The sequence below is a fragment of the Podarcis raffonei genome, chromosome 10 (assembly GCF_027172205.1).
Source record: "Podarcis raffonei isolate rPodRaf1 chromosome 10, rPodRaf1.pri, whole genome shotgun sequence".
In the NCBI taxonomy this organism is placed as follows: domain Eukaryota; kingdom Metazoa; phylum Chordata; class Lepidosauria; order Squamata; family Lacertidae; genus Podarcis; species Podarcis raffonei.
The window spans coordinates 57441097-57464659 of NC_070611.1; the positions used below are offsets into that span (position 1 = coordinate 57441097).

General features: G+C 44.4%; 1 protein-coding gene across 6 annotated transcripts in view; it reads left to right on the forward strand.

Moving 5' to 3' along the window:
• TMTC1 (transmembrane O-mannosyltransferase targeting cadherins 1) overlaps positions 1-21508 on the forward strand; it is a 164822-nt gene extending 143314 nt beyond the window's left edge. For all 6 annotated transcript variants that reach the window (XM_053404675.1, XM_053404673.1, XM_053404676.1 and 3 more), the window contains 8 exons: positions 3051-3159; positions 8178-8280; positions 15634-15769; positions 16372-16516; positions 18284-18421; positions 19374-19496; positions 20192-20269; positions 21369-21508. In XM_053404675.1, coding sequence (XP_053260650.1) covers positions 3051-3159; positions 8178-8280; positions 15634-15769; positions 16372-16516; positions 18284-18421; positions 19374-19496; positions 20192-20269; positions 21369-21503 — 967 coding nt within the window. In that variant the 3' untranslated portion in view covers positions 21504-21508. The remainder of the gene's footprint in view (positions 1-3050; positions 3160-8177; positions 8281-15633; positions 15770-16371; positions 16517-18283; positions 18422-19373; positions 19497-20191; positions 20270-21368) is intronic.
• The last annotated feature ends 2055 nt before the right edge of the window (positions 21509-23563 follow it).

Here is a 23563-nt window from a genome sequence, read left to right on the forward strand (position 1 = left end):
TTTTATGCATCATGAAAATGTATGCAGCAGATATAACTGTTCTGGGTAGTCTATCATGAAAATGTAGATGACATGCCAAGTGTTAAACAACCAGGTATCTGCACCTGCTTGAGCCATGGGTGTTTAAAGATGCAGGTGTATTGTCTGTACTTTAGTGTGCCATTAATTTTCTGATAACAGTTATTTTGTAAGTGTAAAGTAGGGGATATAGGCTGATGGAAGTTGTAGTTCAGTAACATCTGGAGGGCCACAGGTTACTTGCGAAGCTGCTTACCCAGAAAAAGGATTATTCTGTATTCCCATCCCTTGTACATACAATGTATTACAAGCAAAGAGTAGTACATTGAAGAGAACCTGCAGAACAAGTGAGTTGGTTCAAAGCCTTGTACCTTCTGCATTTGTGCATCCAGCTCGGTATTGTCCGTTCTGACAAAGAGTGGCTCCCCAGGTTCTCTAGCAAAAGTCGTTCCTCTCACTTGCTACTGGATCCTTTTAACTGGAGGTGGCAGGGCCTGAACGTGGGACCATTTTCAGGAGAAGAATATGCTCTATTACTGTGCTGTGGCCTCTTCCCATGTTCTACATTGGAAGCAGGAGATGAAGGGACACGTTCTGGCATAGTTGTCTCTTTTTTGGAAGTAGGTATGGGAAGGGTCTATGCACACAGGCCAACTTCTAAGAAAGAAAATGTTTTGCTGAAGCATCTGTGTATATAGTTTTTTCTTGAAGCAGCACACACACAAACCATTCCCTCATTGCATTTTTAAATGTGGGAGTTGCTTGTGAGCCTGCTCCAGCTGGTTTAAAATACGCTCTGGGGAAAAGTCCCTCAAAGAGTAAAACCCCTGGCTTTGGATGTCTGAGAGGAAGACTGCTCATTACATAGAAATGTATGTCATAAAGCTAAGACAGCTGAGATGGAGGGAAAATGGCTGAACAGAAGGGCACTTCAACACTCAAAATGATTCCCTCAGCCATTTTCCTTTACATGCCTGTTAGTGCTCTGTTTGCACATGTTCGCATCTAACTTTAGAAAGCCTTCCTCACACACAGACTGGGAGACAATCGGTAGGGAGTCCAATGTCATATTATGCTCTTCATTCGTGAGCGGCCAAGATGGCGGCATGGGCAGGCAGTGACAGAAGCAGTGTCATTTCCCTCTCATTATTTCCTCAATTACTGTTGAGCTTCATCATGCTCCTCTCTTCACTTTTATATCCCTGCTTTTCCCCATGGCAACCTCAGACGTGGAAAAAAATGGGGCCTGTTTGAGCTTACCATGCCCTGTGCTGATTTTATAGATATGGGAGTCAGAAGTAGAGAGGGAGAGAGAGACTACCAGTAAATGACTTTAGTCCAAGATATTAAAGCTAATGGCTCCCAGAGGGCAAGTGTGCTCCTTAATCAGTGCTTCTGGGGAACTTTTCATTTGTTGAGCCGTCTCCTGCTGATTCACGGGAGGCCCAGGTCTCACTAAGCAATTTGTAGTTTGCCCTTCTCAGGGACTTCAATTCTGAAGGCAAATATTGCAGCTGATTTTTTAAAAGGTGGACCACAGTGGAATTTATGGACAGTAATAACTTGGAGCAGGTGGAAAGCCAAAAGAAGGTAGGCATCCTATACCGGATCCTTGTAGAGTTAGCGTTTATCAAAATGACACTAGCTGCATTTAATCGTAACAATAAACTATGGTTTGTCATTACTGAACGTGCTTTGGGCCTGCCAGCTCCTTTTCCCACAGTACATCAATATTCCGCCAGCATCTGGAGCTGTTAAAGGGTGGCATGAACATCTGAAAGAAACCGCAAACTTTCCCCTCCCCGGTTAAACATTTGCACTTGGCAGTATATGACTTTCAACGTGTTTTCCTTTGCTGTCAGATTTACATGCAGTAGGCTCTGATGTATATAAGTTGACCTATTTGCATAGCTGGGCACAATGTTTTCTGTTTCAGTTTTACTCCTTTTAAACAGGAAATGGCGGCTGCAGGTGTACTGAGGCTAGGACACAAGAGAGGCCTGTCTGCTTCTGAAAGCACCTGCCCAGTGTCTCCCCCGCAGTAATGTCTATAGTAATACAAAACACGTGAAGCGTGATGAAGTCACATTCTCAGAATAATTCTGTATTCTTTATTAATAAAATGTTACAGAGAAAAGAGAGGAGGTGGCACAGGGCTGTCATTTTCAACTTCGACCACATATATGTCATAAACTCTAGCTTTAACCCCAGATACCCAAAGAAACCTGAGAACTGTAGCCTGTGGTGGGTGCGGGGAATTATAGCTCTGTGGCAGGTGAACTACAGTTCTCAGGATTCTTTGGGAGAAGCCATATAAATTTGCTTTAAATGCACGATGTGCGATTTGACTAGCTATATGTTTTAACGACACCAACCCAGCTCACTGCGGTCCTCTTCCTCTCAGCATGACGCTGGAACACATATGGAGAACCAGCATGTAAAATTAGACTGCTAATCATCTCTAGTTTATGTGGAGTTTCAGAAGTAGAGAAAAACGATTCCCTCTGCCTCCTTCCTGGAGTACCAGTCAGAAACTGAGAAGATTGGGTTGCACGATTCACAGTGAGAACCACACAGTTCCTTATACAGAACCTCATCTCTCCCTCCACCTCCAGTATTTTGACTTTTCCATCAGCCTGGTTTGCTTCACTCAGGTTCCCTGGGAGATTTGTGTTGCCCCAATACAATAGCAAATGGAAAGAAGTGCTGACAAGGGAGAGAAGGGGCTTTTGTAGGAATTGCATGTGCTGCCCAGCAGGCTACAGAAAATGTTGCCAGCAGGTGCCAAGGCACACAACGTAGCTCATATCCAGTGGCTGCTCCCACTCCTCTTTGTGCTGTCAGGCTGTGCAATATGATATTGCCCCAGGAGACGCTCGATAGAAGAAAATTTAATTATCTAGCCCTTTCTGAAAAGGAGAAGACAGGCACTTTCGAGTCTGTTAACGGTATTTTTAATCAATTGGTGAGCTGAGAAAGTTGTTAAGAGAACTGCCTTCTCTCACCCCCATCCAAATTCCTATGACTTACAGGTCCCGGGGGAAGAAGGAAGAAGCTGTTCTCTTACTGAGAGATTCCATTCAGTATGGACCAGATTTTGCAGATGCTTACTCCAGCCTCGCTTCACTGTTGGCTGAACAGGTAACCAGTTCCATTCCAGTTCACCACCTATGCTTTGTACTGTATACTAATGCTAATTTTCAGCTCTGTTGGACACATGCCTGTGATAAGAGATGTCTACTTTCCACGCAGGAAAAAACCATGAAATTGTTAAAAATGAAGGCAATTCTATACTAACCTAGCCCCAGTTGTGTGTCGGTTTCTGTACCTGAATTATACCACCTGTAGAAATGATGCATTTTATATTGTGGTGGTCCCCCCTCCGTATTCTATAATTTTTTTCTATTCTGTTGCTCAGGAGAGGCATGGAGCTGTGAAGGCAACAGCTGCTAAACTTGCATAATCGCCCACCAAAAGTCTCATGCACACCAAGGGATGTTAGGCACATTCATGTGTTCCTTGCTGCACGTACAACATGGGAAGCTGTCGTTTGTGGCTCATGTATCTCAGTACTATTTGCACAGACTTGCAATATCCGGCAAGAGAATATTTCCCAGCCCTAGTTAGATAATACCTGGGACTGAATGTGGACTTTGTGCATGCAAAGGGTTATAGGGTTAGTGTTAGGGTTGGCAAAAAGCGTACAACTTTTGAAGATATACCTCTTGCCTGTCCCAATGAGGCAGGTGCCCCATTTTGCAAATATGTAAAACATGTCAGAAGCATCTCTGAAATGTTTTCATTTATTTGTGTTTACCTATGGAAAATGAATGATTATGTCAATAAAAGCACTGTCGTAGGCAGGAATCCTTTCTCTCATTCACTGTAGGTATACTGTTACATCTACGTAGGCATATGGAAAATAGTGCAAGGATAAGGAAACCACGGCTTTGCCTTTGGGATTCTGATGCTGGGTTGCTTTATCATCGCATGCAGAGTTGGGAGCCAGTGCCGCATACTGATTTTTCCTCTTTGCAGGTGGGGCATGAGTAAGGCTGTCTTCATTTTGAACCACCTCCAGAGAATAAACGAAATTAATTGCTCTCAGTGACAACAGACTTAAAGAGTATGGATTTTCAATACTGTGCAGCACTGGTCATAAGGCCATTAGAGCAATAACTAATATTGAGTCAAAGAGGTTGCGAGTCAAAAACAGTTGTCCCCTAGCAGCAGTAAACTTCTTGTCTGCAACAACGATAGAAAAGGTAATAGGAGAGGCTCATTCTCAATCTGCCTGTTCCCTCAAAACATTATCTCATCTGAGGAGGTAATAACATGAAGCATCAGTAAAGAATAGTTTGGTGAACTGTTAGAATCATAGGTTTGGGTCACTTGTGAACCGCCCTGTGATCCTTGGATGAAAGGAGATACAGAAAATTAATCAATAAATAAAATACACGGGTCTTCACTGACTCATCAACTTTTAATTTAAAAAATGGTCCAGGGCAATAGATGTGCTGCAAGTGGATAGCTTAGTCGGTAGAGCACGAGACTATTAATCTCAGGGTTTTTTGGGTTGAACTGGATGACCCTCATGGTTGGGGTTGCCATTGCCCCCAGAACCATTGAAAGGTCCTTCCCCACAACTTTGTGGCATGTGAACATGGTGTCCACATTGTGGGAGGAGCAGCATTGGCTCAGTTGTAAATAGATGAGGAAAGTATCTTCTCTCAGTAGCTGCAGGGGAGCCCCAATGTCTTATTAGATCCCTACCCACTGGGATGGGAGTCACTGATGCACTTCTTCTCCTCCCACCATGGTAACATTCCCCAACGTGGTGCCCTCCAGATATTTTTTTTACACTTCAGCTCCCACCATCCCTGACCATTGGCCATGCTGGCTGGGGCTGATGGGAGTTGTAGTCCAGGAGGGAACCAGGTTTGGGGAGGCTGCACTCTAGCAACGTGTGCAGCTCTGACTCCTTCCTATTGCCAGTGCCATCCTTTGGTAGACTGGGTTAGTTTTGGGAGTGCACAGGAGCTGCAGCAAAGGCTCCTTCTGCGTGGTGTGGGGCTTGGCAAGTTACCTGGGGGTGCACAAAGCAGCAGCGCTACTAGCGCTCCCACGCTGCCAGACTAACAGGAGGATCAGGTCAAGCAGTAGAAGTCACACTCTCTGCAGCTACTATGAAGTAAGCAGACTGATTAATTGTGGGTTCTGGAATTATTTTTATTATAATCTGGGAAAGGGAGGAGGAGGGAGCTTTCTGATTGATTCAGTTGATCCTGCACGGCACGTTTCCCCTTGCAATGTAAGAATCTAAAATGAGCCTTGACGTTCCTTTGCTCCAGTAGTTGTAAAAAGGGGCACTTAAGATTAATGTTCCATGCTCAAGGGAGTTGGGTTGTAAGTCAGCGTAATTACCCTGTCCTCCCCTCGAAAGGTGATTTTCAAATGAGAGCCGACTTGCAAAGGGAGGACGATTACACAAGCCAGTGTTGTAGTGAGCCCCAAACTTAACTGCGAGCACTTCGCTGCTTTTGAAGATTCTGTACCTTTAAGAAAAGCTGCTTCTCCTGTGATGCTTGTGGAATTCAAAGCGCTATAGGGATAGCTCAGAGATAGCATAGAATCATAGAGTTGGAAGAGCCTCTGTGGATCATTTAGTCCAATCCCCTGCAATGCAGGAATATGCAGCTCCCCCTTACGGGGATCGAACCTGTAACCTTGGCATTATCAGCACCAAACTCTAGCCAACTGAGCTACCCAGCATGAGTCTCTTAATCTCAGGGTTGTGGGTTCAAGCTCTGCGTTGGGCAAAAGACTCCTGCATTGGACCAAATGATTATCATCCTTTCCAACTCTACAGTTCTGTTTCTCTTCTGGGTTCCCTAACCCAACGAAACTTGTTCTCATTGGAATGCTTAAGACATCAGAAGTTCAGAAGGCGGTGCTTGATTTGGTTGTATACTGGCATTAGGCAGCTGACCTTGTGCCTCTGGTTGATCTAGAACAGGGGTAGGCAACCTAAGGCCTGCGGGCCGGATGCGGCCCAATCGCCTTCTCAATCCAGCCCGTGGATGGTCCGGGAATCAGCGTGTTTTTACATGAGTAGAATGTGTGCTTTTATTTAAAATGCATCTCTGGGTTATTTGTGGGGCCTGCCTGGTGTTTTTACATGAGTAGAATGTGTGCTTTTATTTAAAATGCATCTCTGGGTTATTTGTGGGGCCTGCCTGGTGTTTTTACATGAGTAGAATGTGTGCTTTTATTTAAAATTCATCTCTGGGTTATTTGTGGGGCATAGGAATTCGTTCATTTTTTCCCTACAAAATATAGTCCGGCCCACCATATGGTCTGAGGGACGGTGGACCAGCCCACGGCTGAAAAAGGTTGCTGACCCCTGATCTAGAATCAAATGAGGTTTTGCTTTGCTTTTTAATGAAGCCAAAATGGATGCCTTAGGCAGGAATCCTCCTTCAGAAGCATATTGTATTATTGAGGCCTGAAAACTACAATATTATGATTCAGGCAACGTAAATGGGGGTGGTGGAGACTTGGGGACTCCATTGTTTGCAGTTCATGCAGATTTTTTTTGCAGAAAACACCTTCTGGAGTCAAAGGGGCATTGGACACTGCCTTCCAGCTGTTATCCATCTAGCTCAGTATTGTCTCCTGCGGCCAGAGTCCCAACTAGAGGACTCACCCACAACTTGATAGCTGGTCCTTTAACTGGAGATGCCAGGGATTGAACCTGGGACCTTCTGCTTGCAAAGCAGGGGCTCGGAGCTGTGGCATCTCAAGCTTCCCTGCTGCAACCATGGCAAAGCAAAGATGGAAGGCTCATGTAGTGCATTTTAAAGGGCCACAAGAGCTGTGAGGTGTGGGTGCTTTAAAAATCCCTGAGGGGGAGGAACGTAACAAAAAGCGTGCAGGAAACAGCTGCAAGAGGCCAATGCAGCTTCCGCACTGGAAATTAGGAAACATGTTGTAGCCAACACCAGTATCTGGGGCCTAAACCAGGAACATTTTGATCTATGTCTGGGTCCTTCTCTGATGAGCATCTTGGAAAACTATCTTGGGAAGACTTGCCTTTTCGTCCAGGCTTTCCCTGGCCTGTAAGACAGGACCCTGTTTGACATGTCGGCAATGCCTCTATATGCTTTTGTGTGTTTTTCTATTGCTATTTTAGTTGCATTTTTGTTTTAATTGTATATTGTTTAAACTGTACACTGCTTAGAAGTTTTTGAAATACTAAGCTGCATGTAAATGCTTTTAAATAAAACAAATATATTTGCTTGGGATGAGTGAACCCACCCAGTTCCATTCTGCCGAGTTTTCCTGGATTGTGAAATGAATAATTATTTCCTGCCAAAACTCCAGAGTGGTACACTTACACCAACAGCCAATTTTCCTTGTGTCCTGAAGACCTTTGTGCCTTGTTAGGACCTAGCAGCTCCCAAAGCTTTTGTCCCTCCTGAAGATTAACAGAAGGAGAATAAATCCTGTAAAATCCTTAAATGTACAGATATGCTCAGTTTGCATAATTCAGATTCAAAAATCTGAGCACAATTAAATACAAAAGATTTTAGCACATCATACGCCCCCATCTAGAATATATGCAGCTTAGCTGTGAAAATCTCTCCTGTGGCCTCAGATTATTCTCAAGCTCACCATGTGTGATGATGATATCTCACACAGCACCTGCCTGTCTACTTCTTGACCCCGATGAGTGCAGACCCTTTCATGGATATGATTCAGCGTTATGCCTCACAGCGCACTGTTCTTTGAAGTGCAGGCGCAGCTGCCGTGCAAGCAGAAAGCGTTTCCCTCTGTTCTTGAGCCTATCTGGGGCAGCGGCAGCATCATGCTCACCTTCAAGCATATCACAGGAGCTTCTGTTCTCATGGGAACATTATGTTTTCATCAGTGCTATTAATGTACTTCAGTCTCTTATATGGCAGTCTCTTTCTCCAAGGAGCTCAGAACGGCTTGCATAACATTCTCAAGCAGTCTCCTATGCATTCAGAAGGAAATATCCTGAACCCTTCCCCAATAAGCCCATAAGTATTTCCAGGAAAGAAATGTTCAAGTAGCCATGAGTAGCGAGGCTGATAGCCCTCTGGGTAACCACGTTTGCTAACTCTTTTTGTGTTAAGGACCAATTAAAAGAAGCAGAGGAAGTCTACCGGGCTGGAATAGAGAACTGTCCTGAGAGCTCCGATCTGCACAATAACTATGGGGTTTTCTTAGTAGACACAGGTAAGTACACACTGCACTGGGGTTATTAGATATATTCTGGTTGAACCAAGAGGACAATTAGTTTAATCTGTGTAATTCAAAGTGCCCGAAAGCGAATGTGCCCATTCTTGTTGCCATCTGTGAAAATGAACCAGAACGTCTCAATTAGTCTTTAGTTAACTTTCGTATGTGTTGAAAAGTTATTCCCATTTTTGGCAGTTTTGATACCTGCTGCAACCATACCCGAATTACTTCAAAATTGTTCAGCAGCCTTTTGGTCCCCAGTTCAGCTGCTGCTCCTTTTCTGCATTTTCCTTCTTTTCACTCTTGCCCTCATCTGCCTCACCTCCCGCTGATTAACTGCAGCGACCAGTCCGGTTTTGTCTATGATGTTGCAGTGTTACATGTGACTTGGTGATGTCATGGACATTTGTAAATGAAACCACATGGTTCACCACAACCAGAGAGATTAAATGTCAGGGAGGGTAAATGAGGCCAAGCATAATGAAAGGAGAAGAATTGTAACAGTACAACCCTACACCCCCCCTCCAACCTTAACAATGGTGTGTATATGTGTGTTAGCATAGTCCCTCCCACCTGCAGAAAGATGCATAGCTGGTTATCAGGGCAGGTGTGCCGTGAGCACTAGACATTAGGGTCCTTAAAACCCTAGGTACCTGACAGTGTAAACCTGTGCATGCCTTTTAGAACAAAGCACCATTGAGTTCAAGAGGGCTTACTCCCAGCCAAGCAATCACATGCACACTTTCCCGGGAGTAAGTTCCATTGAATTCAGTGGGGGCATATTTCTGATTGGCATGTATAGGATCACACTGTAAATGGATAAATTCACGAGTCAGCATCCACATCAGGTGGTCATTGGAAGTGCGCTTGGAAGGGTTTGCAATTAGCAGTGATGTCCAGCTGGCAACCTTCCTGGTATGTGCTTGTCTTTTCAAGCCAGCAGAGTGTTGTCCTGCTTTCTGTCTGGGCCACCAAAGGGTTGGTGATGGTGATGCACTATGACCACTTTGAAACCATGTATGCTTCGGCCACTTCCCAGGCTTTCCTGCTGCAGCTCAGTGGTGGCTCAGAATTGCACATCAGCTCCCAGAGGAAGAGTGCAGCTGCTACAGAAGAAAACCTGGCTTTGCAGTGGGCTTGTTTTGCCCAAACACAAATGCCGTGACTTGGAAAAGGAGGCACGTATGTTTTCTCAGCAAAAGACTCATGACAGAATGCGGAGTCTTTCAGATCCAGCTTCTGTAGCTTTGGTTCCCTCCTTGGCACAAACGTAATAGAAGTAGTCACTGCAAATGGCACGTCTTACATTGACTTGAATTTGAATAGTGGACCAAGAAAGTAAGCCACTCCTTTTGGCTCTTAGGTTGCCCATTCCAAAACAGACTTCAGACAATTGGCTGAGCTGTTGACAGGGAAGGTTACATAACTATCTGGGCTTCCAACTGCTGCAGCAAGCATTTCTCAGACATAAAATAAGGGAGAAGGTGCATATTAACACTTCTGAAAGCCACAGCAGGAAAAGTAAATTTTGGTGATCCTCCTCCCTTTGTATTGTGGTGACAGGCACCCTGTGGTACAAGAACTATCAAATCTTGAGTCCAGCCAGTTTTCCACCAACCAGAGAATATGCTAGTGATGGGGTAGCCAGAGGGAAAAGAAATATGCCAGCTTTAACGCTGCTGTACTTCCCCACCCTCAAACCTATTCCTGGGTGGGTTTTGGGGGTAGGATTTGAGGGAATGGAAGAACATTAGATCCAGCAGATCCAAAACCTCCCCAATTCATCCTGGCACACATACACTTTGGAATAATACCGCCTTCTCTGTCTTCCACCCTTATTGTGTTAAAATAAAATAAAAAATTCAGCCAGTCTGAAATCTAACTCCCCCCTCTTTTTTTTACTGCAATGAAATAAGCTGTGTTCTATATTTTGCTAGATAGAAATGTAGGGTAGATGTTTTCTATATATGTATTTTTAATATCCCTACTTTATTGGGGTTTGTTCCATTCTCCTCCTCTTAAGCAGCTTATTGTAGCCTCAGAATAGCCCCTGGACACCAGTGCCAGAGTTGCTTTTCTGTGGTGGGAGAAACTCTTCCTCTTTGCCTTGATCTGCATTCTGCATGAGAGGGCAGGCACCTGCTCCTTAGGCTGCAAGTCTGTTTTCTTCTGCATAGGTCTTGGATGAGGTCAGGGTAGAGAATCTCAGCGCTTTAAATTTAGAAAAATAAAAAGAAGTTTTCTGAAAAGCCCGTTGCATGCACAGCCTTGCCTCAAGAAGCCTGGATAGGTGATGAAAGGGGCCATTTTTATTCCTTTCACGGACTGTGATTATTAGCATCATCTCCAAAGTCAGAGGCATAAGAAACACACGGACGGTTTGAGGAATATGTCTCTCACTCAATTTTGCCCTCATACTGTCATATATCTCCTTGCTCCCACACTCCCCAAAGACGCTTTTGACAGCACAGGGGGAAAGCGCAGCAATTAAAAGTGCTGGGGATTGTGACAAATCTTTCTGTTGCCATCTGAGCTTTCCTGCCAGTGGAGGTGACTGAGAGGCCTGTCACTGTCAACCCCGACTCTTCCGAAACTGCAAGTTAAGGCATTGGGATAAAATGCTTACAATAATATGAAGCTTTAACTAGCTTAACTGTGGCTCAGCCAGGAACATTTTAATTTGCTTTCAGAAGCTGCTCAGGTTTAACCTGCTCCTTGAACTCCAAACACTTGGTAATTCTTTTGTACATTCCTCTTGTTACATGGATTCAGTATTCAGATGGATTGTATAAGAGATACTCTTGAGGAGTCCACACTTAACTTTGCTCTGCATTTCTTGGCATTTCCCGGTCAGTGTCCAAGTGCTTTTGTTTGTTTTGGTTTGCCCCTTAGCTTTCCCCCAGGTAAGGCCACTCTTTAATGCAGAATCGGAACAAACAGCCTGACCCTACCTTGCAGGGTTGTTGTTGTGATTAAATTAGGGGGGATAACCATGTACTCCACTTTGAGCTCCTTTGAGATAAAGGTGGAATATAAGCACAATGAATAAATAAAAATAAAATAAGTAAAGTCGAAGTGGCTTGCACCTGGGGTACCTTGAATGATAGTCAGGGGTGCCGTGGGCAACACTGGCCTCTGTCCCTCTTTCCTTCCCTCCCTCTTCTGATTCCCTCTCGCGTCTCTGCCTCCCAAAGGCTTGCACAACTGATTGTTGCAGCAGCCCTGGCTACAAGCTTCCCAGGCGAATGGAGCCTCTGGCGCTGGCCAGGGGGTGCTTCCCTGGCCCCTGTGGGGCAATGTGAAGAAGCACCTCTTTTTGGGGAGGGGGCAGCTCAGAGACCAGGGGCGGCAGCGGCGGCTTCCCAGAGAAGTCCCAAGGAGAGGGGATAAGAGAGGAGGCTGAGGGAGCACACCACAAGGGAGAGTGCTTGGAAAGGACTGAGGGGGCTGTTGGCTCTGCAGGCAAAGGGTGACATAATTGGGCTCCTCAGCCCCACAGGGGTGCCACAGAAAGAATGTAGTTGGTCAAGGGAGCTGTGGACTCAAAAAGGATGAAAATTTCTGGGCTAAGACATTTAGAGGTTTATAATCAAAACCAGAATCACAGTTCATATCCTGAAAGCTACAGAACACCAACACAGGTACAATAGGCACAGACGGCATTTCTTCCTAGCACTCTTGCCAAGAGGCAAGACACTTCGTTCTGTAACCATTGCAGCTTCAGAGTGGTATTCACTGCTACCCCTACTCAGAGTCGACCCATTGATGTTAATGAACATGACTAGCTTAAGATAATTAATTTCAGTAGGTCTGCTCTGTACAGGACTAGCATTGAAGGTAAGCATAAAGGGGAGCCCAAGGTAGAGTTCATTACAGTCATCTAGATTGGCCTGGACAGTTCCCTTAATTAGAGTGTAGTGCTGATAACGCCAAGGTTGAGATTTCATACCCGTATGGGACAGCTGCATATTCTTGTGTAGCAGAGTGTTGGACTAGATCAGTGTTTCCCAAACTTGAGTCTTCAGCTGTTCTTGGATTACAACTCCCATCATCCCTAGCTAGCAGGACCAGCAGTCAGGTATGATGGGAGTTGTGGTCCAACAACAGCTGGAGACTCAAGTTTGGGAAACACTGGATTAGATGATCCTTCAGGGTCCCTTCCAACTTTATAATTCTGTGATTCTATTGCTGTGAGAGATGTGAGTTTGCAGTGAATAAAACAACTGAAGGGTCTTGAATCACTGTAAATATGCTTTGGCCTTGAGGGCATGACTGAAAGTTTCAAATAAAGTGAAATTAACAAGAGGGCCCCCCCTTTTATTTTACAATTCTTAAACATTGGTTATTTTTAACCTTGACGTATTTATTTGCATTTCACATGCAGATTATGTATGCATACTACTGTGGAAGATGTTTCCATTGACAGGCAGTGGATTCATGTACAAAATTTATCTTAAATAGCTGTTTGCTTCCCAAGGCTAGCAATCTGTCACTTTTCTGCAGGATGAAATTAACATCAACACATCGGTTGTGGGTTGTTGGCTTTTTTTTAAGCATAAGACACTGATGAATGATACTACTTAATCAGTTTACACACAGCTTGAGCGCTCTCTTGCTCTCTTCTTCTCTGCTGTAATGGATTTCTCCAAAATTTCATCTGTCACGTCTGTCCATGAAAAATACAGTCAAGCAGCTCCATCCTGTGGCGATGCATAAATACAGTCTTAGGTTTTGCCACGAAAGGACACTTTAAACTAAACCAATCTATTTATTGATAGAAGGAATAAAATACCTGTAACTGTGCTGTTTTGTTTTTCCTATTTAATGTTAGTGTCTTTAAAAAAATGTTAGTGTCTTTTAAAAGAAAAGCTTTTCTTGCAAGCTGCTTTTAAGCATCATTAGAGGAGTATGTTGTGGTTTTATTTACATCATAAATAAAGACTACCTCTGTCAAGTGCAGATGGTTACCTTGAGCAAGTAATCTCCACACCCACTAACTTCCATGAACAATGCATTTCCCCCCCCACACACATCAGCCCTATGGGGTCAGTTAGGCTGGCCTGTGTGGTATAGTGATTAGGGATGCTGCACTTAAGTGTCAGGTTCAAATCCCCACTCTTCTATGACAGCTCTTCTCTTTTCATGGAGGAGAGGGCTATCAGTGGCTACTAGCCGTGAAGGCTATGGCCTACCTCCACGGTTGGAGGCAGCAATGCTTCTGAATACCAGTTGCTGGAAGCCACAGGAGGGGAGAGGGCTCTTGTGCTCATGTTCTGTTGGCTGGTTTCCCATAGGCATCTGGTTGGCCACTTGAGAACGGGATGCTGGACTATTGGCCTTCTCCAGCAGGCTTTTCTGAAGGTTCTTAAGTTGAACTGGGTAACCTTGGACTAATCAGCATCTCTCCGCCTAACCTCTCTCACATAGTTTTTGTGAGGATAAATATGTTTGTGTGTATTTGAAGAATCTTTGTATATGAGTACTCTTTGGGTTTGGTCAGTCAACCAGCTACAAATCCACCTAACAGTTACCTCGTTCAACCCACATTTTACCAGCTTCCTCATGGGGGACTTTGTCAAATGCCTTACTGAAATCAAGATACACTATGTCCACAGCATTTCCCTGATCCACCAAGTTTGTAATTCCATCAAAAAATGAAATCAGATTGGTCTGGTGTGATTTATTTTTGAGAAACCCATGCTGGATCTTAGTAATCACAGCATCCTTTTCTAAATGCTCACAGACCAACTGTTAAATTATCTGTTCTAGGACCTTCCCTAGTATTGTTGTCAAGCTCACTGGTCGGTAGTTGTCTGGGTCTTCCTTTTTCATCTTTTTGAAGATGGAGACAACATTTGCCCACCTCCAGTCTGTAGTGACCTCACCTGTTCTCCAAGAATTCTCAAAGATAATAGACAAAGGCCGTGAAATGACACCCGGAAGCTCCTTTAGTACCCTTGGATGCAGCTCATCAGACCCTGGAGATTTGAATTCATTTAAAGTAGCTAGATGTTCCTTACTACCTCTTTTCCTATCTTGGGCTTCAGCTCTCTCCTTACATCATTTATTCTGTTATCACCAGGCTGGGCATCACTTTCCTTTTGGGTGAAGACAGAGGCGAAGTAGGTGTTGAGTAGTTCCGCCTTTTCTCTGTCACCCAATAGCATTTCTCCATGTTCTCCACGCAGCTCTTCAGCTCCCTGCCCATAGTCCCTTGCTATGTGTTGAAGGCTATGTGTGGCATCCTGGTTGCCTTGGAGGAAAGGTGGGTTTAAAACGTTCTACAAATAATGCAAGAGATGCAGGTGACCTAGGGTTGAAGAACACAGTTTTTCAGACTCTTCTTGAAGGTGTGGTTGGAATGTAAAGAAGCTGAGGGAACATTCTTTCACCTTTGGTGGACATGCCCAAGGGTCAAGGCTTACTGGGAAATGATATATAATGAACTCAAGAAGGTATTTAAAAGTACCTTTCCTAAGAAACCAGAGGCCTTTCTTTTGGGCATAGTTGGCCAATGGGTGCCAAAGAAAGATAGAACATTTTTTATGTATGCAACAACAGCAGCAAGAATACTTCTAGCCAAATACTGGAAGACACAAGATCTACCCACCGTGGAGGAATGGCAGACGCAAGTGATCGACTACATGGAGATGGCTGAAATGACTGGCAGAATCCGTGACCAGGGAGAAGAACTGATGGAACAGGACTGGAAAAAGTTTAAGGACTATCTACAAAAATACTGTAAAATCTTTGAGTGTTAATATGATGTGGGAAGTGAAGGCAACAGGGTTTGTGTGACTTTGGTTAAATGTGTATGAAAAGAAGAACGTTAAAAAAGGATAGGGGGTTATGAACAGAACATTATTATGTCATACTATATAAGATGAGGTATGGACTAAAATAATGGAAAATGGGGACATAATAATTAGAATATAAAATTAAGTATGGTTTAAACAAGGTTTTGAACTTGCTGAATTTGATTGGAACAAAGTGGAACACAAAAAAGGGGGATGTGAGGAGGTCAAGACAGAGGGGCATGGAACTCTATAAATTTAAGAAAGTGTGTATTTCTTTTTTCTTTTTTCTTATTTTCTTCTTTTTTCTGTCATATATTTTTGTTTTTTTTGATGTATTTGCTTTTTATATGAGCTTTATGTATGGAAACGATACATTTTGAAATGATGAATCTTTTGTTTTGTAAAACCTTAATAAATATTTATTTAAAAAAAAAAAAAGAAGGTGTGGTTGGTTTTCATATGCATTCCCAAATATATGAGCACGAACAGAATCCATAATAGCTTTGCAAGATATGTAAAGAGAAGCCGTAACCAAACCCTCTTTATTTCCTAGGATCTCCAGAGACTGCAGTTTCCCACTACCAGAAGGCCATTCAGCTTAGCCCCAATCATCATGTGGCCATGGTGAACCTCGGCAGGCTGTACCGCTCCTTGGGGCAGAACAAAGATGCTGAAACTTGGTACAAACGGTAAGGCAAGGCAGGATGGGGGAGTGCCACTTTATAGTGTCAAATTCCTTTCTTGGGGTTCAAGGCGTCTAATTGTAAGAAATCCCAGATATGTACAAAGGAAAATGTAAATGCCAATTTTATGAACAAATGATGTAAGCGATAACTTTGTAATGCACTTGGCTCATGCCATTTATTGCAACTGTAGTAATTTGGGTTATTTCCTGAAATGCAGAATAATGTAGTTGTTGCCATGGAAGTAAAGCCACAAGGAAGGCATCAATAGGTGAGGGAAGTAGAGATTATGATGACAGAAGGAGGGGCAGGGGGAAGACTGGATGAAATATCCTCCCTGCCCCCGATGGCAGAAAGCCTTGTTGTGAACCTTAGGAAGGGCTGTAGCTCAGTAGGAGAACATCTGCCTTGCATGCAGAAGGTCTCAAGCTCAATCCCAATGGTATAGACAATACTGAGCTAGGAGAACCAATTGTTTGACTCTGTATAAGGCAGCATTGTATATAACTGCTCATGTATTTGTTTTGGAGCCTAACAGCAGGCACATTTCAATCCGTGCTATTTGCTTCCTTGTTTCCACCGCTCCCCTCCTGGTTGCCAACATTTAGGGCACTGAAAGTAGCACGGAAGGCTGAAATATTGTCTCCTCTTGGAGCTCTGTATTATAACACAGGGAGATATGAAGACGCCTTAAAGGTGTACAGGGAAGCTGCAGCACTTCAACCATCCAACAAGGAGACTCGGCTGGCTCTGGTGAGTGTGTGTGTGTGTGTGTGTGTGTGTGTGTGTGTGTGGCAGAGGAGGGGGAGTTATATCATACTGACCACTGGAACCATAGCAAGGGCAACTGTCCTTCCATGTCAAAGGAACAGTTCCTCTACTCCTGACTCTGTGAAGGTCAGTGGATTTCAGCTTTGCAGTTGCTTCCGCTTGCAGTTAGGTCTGGGAGAGGAAGTGGACTGTTTGGATGTACCGCTAAACCATGGTTTTGCATTATGAGAATGAGCCATCCCCAAGCCTTGGGTTTGCACACTCCCACTTTTCTTCCAGCATGACTATGAAGAAGAGTTTGGAGACTCCTGCTTCTGTTTTCAGTTAAGCACAGCTTGCTGTGTCGTTCAAACCCCACAGACTGTCGCTAATAGTCACTATGGTTTGTTGAAACAAGGCAACTTCAAACTATAGCTTAAGAAGTTGGCTTGTTTCAACAAACCATAGTTAAAATTAACCACAGCTTATGGTTTGGATGTAATATTAAACTGTGGTCATTCTAAGAAAAAATGCAAGCTTCTGATTTCTTCCTTGCAGCCATGCTGGAAGAGGAATGTGGAAGGAGTATATGAGTCCAAGTTTCCCAAAGCTGATGTTGAGAAGTGATCTGACTATCAATGCCCGGGCAGCAGCTAGTCTAAACAACTGTAATGCTGGTACTTAGAGATCTTGACTGGCTGTCAGCTTGCTTCTGGGCTCAATTCAAAGTGCTGACATTAGCCTTATAAAGTTCTAAATGGGCTAAGACCAGAGCATTTGAAAAATGGCCTGCTCCCATATAAACCAGCCAATGGTTCAGATTATTATCATCCAGCTCTGGTGCCCACTCCCTGAGTTGAGGTGTGTGGCTTTCTCCATGGTAACATCTCATCCAGTGAGCTTCCAGTGTTGCAATGCTCACTCACTGAAAAGTCATCCCCCTTTTTCAAAAAAGATTTTTTAAAATTAAAGTAAACATTTATTCAAAAGTTGCAATGCAGCTTTGTCCGCTGCCATAATACCACAAAATGATCACTCCACTCCTCAATCCCACATCACTGTCACGTTGGCTTGCCAAATATCCTCAGTAGGAACCCAGCTACCAATCTGGTTGGCTGGACATTTTGAATAAATATATCCCCTCCACAGACACCCCTCTGTGGTGATGATAGCACTAAAATATCCTGTTCTTCTTCAGTAAAAGAGAAAAAGGGAGACAGATCATGTCAGAGGTATCGTTTTGGGAGATGCCTTTGATTACCGTATTTCTTGCACCATAACACTCACTTTTTTCCTCCTAGAAAGTAAGGGGAAATGTCTGTGCGTGTTATGGAGCGAATGCCTGCGGGGGGCGGGGGGGGATCTGCTGCAGTCATGAGCAGAGGATCCATGGTTCCCCTTCCTTCCCTCCTCCGTGGTTACAAAGCATGGATCTACATGGATCCTCAGGATTTTTGCATTGGGCTACTCCAAACTCACTGTCAGATCACATGTCTGTGGCCACAGCATGAACCACAAAAATCATATATCCACTATTTCGTTTAGAATATTTTTTTTCTTGTTTTCCTCCTCTAAAAACTATGTGCGTGTTATGGTCTGCTGCATGTTATAGAGCGAAAAATACGGTAGTTGCCATCGGTATGTGAGGCATTCTGATAGAATTGGAAAGTCATCCTATAAACTCCTGTGATGACACAGAGTGCTTGTAAATATGAGGTCCTCCAATCAGAACACCTTTTAGGGTTTGTTTGTTTTGGGTTTTTTTTGTAGGCTCAAGTTTTAGCAATGATGGGGCAAACGAAGGAAGCGGAACAAATGACCAATCATATTGTGACTGAGGAGGCAGAATGCCTGGAGTGCTACCGCCTTTTGTCAGCCATCTACAGCAAGCAAGAGAACTACAACAAGGTAGGAATGCTGCTCTGGTGGGAAATCTTCCAGTCAAAGCACTTGGTTAGGAGATCAGTCTTTGTCCACCCATCAGGTGGAGTTAGTCCTAAAATGATGGATAGCAATAACCCTTAAGCCAACCCAGACATCATGTGGCTTTGTGCATGTATTGTCATTGAGTGTTAAGATCTCAGCTTGGGTCTAAGAACCGTTTGCAGAAGAAATCTGCTGGAATGAGTTTTTCTCATCCCCTCCTTCCTTCAGCAATCTCAAGAAGCCTCTCCATATGTTCAGGAGACCATCCTCAACTCTGCCTAGTTTGATGTAATTCCACCCTCTCCCATCAACCTCCCATCAACCACCAATCTTACCCAGTAGGGTTCCCTGATTCTCCGAAGAGACTTTTCTGGAGAAGTAGAGGAGAGACTCCATTTTCCAACTTCCTTCAGCAAGTGGTACTGAGGATCCAACTGCTGGTGAAATGTTACTTTTCTTGCCAGAAAAAAATGGCACCAATTAGCTACACAAATTGCCTGATCAGTAGTGCAGCAAAGGGAAGGGTTGTATGTCCAAGAACAAAAATATTGGTGCTTTCAGTATGAAGTAGGGATGTTTTCCTCAGTGTTAAAAGGGGACAGGAACATCAAGGTACAGACTACTGACAAAATATTATGAAGTCTGCAAAAGCATTTTCACCCATGTTCACCTCTGACTTTGGATCTGTTCCACACATTGTGGAGAAGCAAAACCAAGTTTGTGACCGGCTGGACACTTGTCAGAAAACCACAGCCAGTTCTGGTTCTGTGATGAGAATACCTGTATGATACAAATGTGTCTCATTCACACATTACATGTGTTTATGTGTACACCTAAAAACATGTGTGAATCAGCACTTAAGAGTAAATATCAAAATATTATAGGAGTTCTGCTCAAATGACCCATATTTATCATTGTTTGTGTGTTTGTTCAGGCACTTGAAGCCATAGACAAAGCTCTACAGCTGAAACCAAAGGACCCCAAAGTCATATCAGAACTCTTTTTCACTAAAGGAAACCAGCTAAGAGAACAAAATCACCTGGACAAAGCTTTTGAGGTAAATATAATAATAATAATTAAAAACCACATGGCTGTCTTAACTCACCAGCCACCTGTTTTATTTAATGTAGCACACAGCTCTTCAGATTGGTTGGTATACATACAAGTGGGCCCCCACACAGCTGAGGATGATGAGGCAAATGGGGTGCCCCATGAAGAAGGCACTTTAGCAATCCTGTATCCCTGCTCCCCCAGTTGGGTGCCCTGAAACTGCTGCTCGATTTATGTGGCAAAGGGGTGAAGCCAGAGATGCAGGCAGACATCCTGTAAATCTGGTCTGTTTAAGATTCAGCACTGTGTGTCCTCATTGCTATGATCAAGCACGTGTTTTATTACCCAGTCTTCTGGAGGAATGTTGCTGACACTCCTTTCTAAAATCTCTGTGATTCATAATACTATCCTCCAATTCAGTGCAAGCATTATAACCTCCCGAAGTTCTAGTTTGCAATCTGTGCCCCTGCCTCCCCCACCTGCTCTCCCAAGAAATAGCTTTTCAGAGCCTTAACGGAATGGTACCATCCTATTGTAAGCACCTAAGACTGTGAAGCAGTTTTTGAAACCACTTGTAGCTCTGAGGAGATTTCAGAAAGGCATGTTAGTGACATTCCCTTACTGGCCTCTCTTGAGATTTCCACACTGTGGGCAGGACTGTTCCAACATTTGGGCTTTGTTTTGTTTTTCATGTTAATTTAGAGCTATAAAGTTGCTGTAGACTTCAACCCGGAACAAGCACAAGCCTGGATGAACATGGGAGGGATTGAGCATATCAAGGTAAGAAGATTTGCAAGCTCTGCCAATGGATGTGGTCCTTTGCTGAGGAACAAAGAAGGGAAGAAAGTGATTCAGAGATAACTAGGCAGGGTTAAGAAAGGAGTCAGAGGTCCATCAAATCACTCATTTTGGCATATATATTAGAATATTCTATTCAGAGTATACTTTGATGGTGTAAGGCTCAGAAGGGGTTGAGTAAAAAGGTGAAGGGACCGCTGACCGTTAGGTCCAGTCGTGACCAGTGACTCTGGGGTTGCGGCGCTCATCTCGCTTTATTGGCCGAGGGAGCTGGCATACAGCTTCCGGGTCATGTGGCCAGCATGACCAAGCCACTTCTAGCGAACCAGAGCAGCACACGGAAACGCCGTTTACCTTCCCGCCGGAGCGGTACCTATTTATCTACTTGCACTCTGACGTGCTTTCGAACTGCTAGGTTGGCAGGAGCTGGGACAGAGCAACAGGAGCTCACCCCATCACGGGGATTCGAGCCCATGACCTTCTGATCAGCAAGCCCTAGGCTCTGTGGTTTAACCCACAGCGCCGCCCACGTCCCCTAGGGGTTGAGTAAGTCCCTGCAAAAAGGATGTGGTGTGGAGGGGGGCAAGCCAGCAGTGGGGGACTTATCCCTATTCCAAACTCCTTTCAGTTTGGTCATAGGACCTAGAAACTCAACAGAAGTTAACCTGGCAAAAATGAATTATTTTAAAGGCTTGTATTCCATCTTCCGGGCTCAGGCTGGCTTGGTTGACAGTAGCACTGCTCCTGAAAGGTGTTTGGAATTGGGGGAAATTACACTTGCATAATTTACCCCAGCGTAAATTACACTGGCTTTCTATAGCGCAGATTCCTCTGCCCAACAACCACCTGAGACATAGGTCTGCGTAGTTCCTACTTTGTCAATCTGAACCAGGGACAAAGTTTGGTGTCCTGGCCACTAGGCTACACCCCTTCACTATTGCACAATTCCATTCTGGTTCTGCCAGCACATTTGTAGCTATTGGCGTGTGAGACTAGGACAGGGCTGTTAGGAATGGCATTTCAGCAACAGGAGCTTTGCAACGGGTGCTATGATTTCCTCCTTCCCCCTTTCCTTCTGCAGGGCAACTACATCATGGCACGTGGCTATTATAAGAAAGCTTTGCAGCTGGTTCCAAACAGCAAGCTTCTGAAAGAGAATCTGGCTAAACTGGATCGCTTGGAGAAACGGCTGCAGGAAGTTCAAGAGAGGGGATAAAAATGGGGGACAGCCAGTGGAGTGCAATGTCTCCTGGAGATGAGCAGAAACTGTGGAAGCCCCGAAGCCCACACAAGACAGAAGTGAACTGAAAGGACCTAGCGGGGAGGCAGTGGTGACCCAGACTAAGAAGGGTGCACATGGGAATCATGCTGGAGTCGCCAGAAAGCTATGGGGAGTCCTGTTGCTTCTCTCTGGATGAGCCGAAGGATGGGCGCAAAGCTCATCGTAATCCAGAATTATATTTGGGTTTGCCTCATGCTACTTTCCATTAGTGCTGACAGTAGGAAATGCTTATATAACGTCCATGTCTCTCACTTGTTAAAAATCATCATCATCATCAAGCACTGGGATGATTATGAGAAGTGAAACAGTGGCCTGATTCGGCAAGGAACGGAGGAGGCAGCCCCCACCATTCAGTCTTGATATAAAGAATATTTTACCATAGAGGCCTACCAAAGCCAGGCACCTGATTGGCCAAGAAGATAGTGGGCAGCAGCCAAAGAGGTAAAGAAATAGCAGCCCCCTTCTAGGCCCCAATAGGGATTTTGGTTGCATTTCCCGGAAAACAATTCTCCATCACCCAAAGAGGTGGGTGCAACTAGCTCTCAGCTGAATATTTCGATCATGAGGGCAGTTCCAGAAGAAGTCACTCATATGAAAAGTCTTTTTCATTGCCGTTTGTACTGAAGGTCTCACACAGTGTTAGAAGTTTAGTAGCTCTGCTTTTCTTCGATCCAAATAACAGGGTGGTTGCTGTTTTTGTAGAGAACGAAAGCGCCAGATGGGGGAAGGGAGGGAAACAGCTCTGGAAAACCCCTGTCATATGGCTTATTCCCATATCGATATTAGGGTCCCAAGTTGCGCTTGAACACATGCACACTGGGTGTCCCCCCCCCCAAATCATAGACCCTTGTTTTGCCTCAGAGGCTGACCTCAGGAGCAATCCTAGGTTTTCAGGACAGCTTGTAAGGTAGTGGCACAATAGGGAATATATGGGAAGCTGCCTTATACTGAGTCAGACCAGTATTGTCTACACTGACTGGCAGCAGCTCTCCATGGTTTCAGACAGGGGACATTCCCCGTCCTACCTGGAGATGGTGAGGGTTGAACCTGTCTGTGTGCAAAGCCAATGAACTGAATTTCCTCCAAAGGAGGAAGGAAGGCCTTAGAAGGTCCACTAAGCACACACCAGTGGCTCTTTGGATCTCAGCTGAAGACAGAGATGATGGGATCATTTTCCAATGGTCTTTGGACTTGATTTGTGCACGAGGCACAGGGGAGTGAGCGAAGAAAGGGATTTTGAGGCCTATTCTGCCCATCTCCATATGGAGATTCTCTTTCTCCCACTGAATAAAAAATGAGATAAAAGATAAATATGGTAGAGAAGAAGGAAGCTCACAGGGATTTGGTGTTTATTTTTGAGCGTTATTTATTTAACTTTTCTCTGCAGCATAAGTGATATCTTTCACTACTGGGAATGTAGCTAAACTTGTGGATGTTGCTCTTATTTTTATGAAGCCAGAGAAGGTAGCAACCACAGAGGGGGAATGTATGTGAATAGTTGTTAATATTTCTAGCCTATAAAGGGTGGCCGACATGGTGCTCTCCAGATTTTGCTGGACTGCAACTCCCATCGGGCCTACCCAGTATGGCCATTGTTCGGAGATGACAGGATTTGTAGTCCAATAGCATTTGAAGGGCACCACATTGGTGACCCCCTCTTCAGAGCATATTTCAGATGCCTCAGAGCTCTAAATATTCTTGTCTTCTCAACCCTTGTTTGCTCCATTGATTGAATAAAGTTAAATCCTACTAAAACGAGGATTCCGCATGCTCGATAAAGAGCTCAGACGTCGTGTGCATTGACGGGGTTCATGACGTCACGTAAAGAGGCTCTCCGTCAGCAAGACCTCTGCTATGCGAACAAGTCTGCAGCCGAGAAACAGGCAGCGAACGCTTTACTAAAACACAAAGCGCTGTAGTCCAACTTGTTCCTACCTCTTGCTAGACATTGGCCTCAACGAGGATTGTGTCTGTTTTGTTTTAGAGTTTCTGTC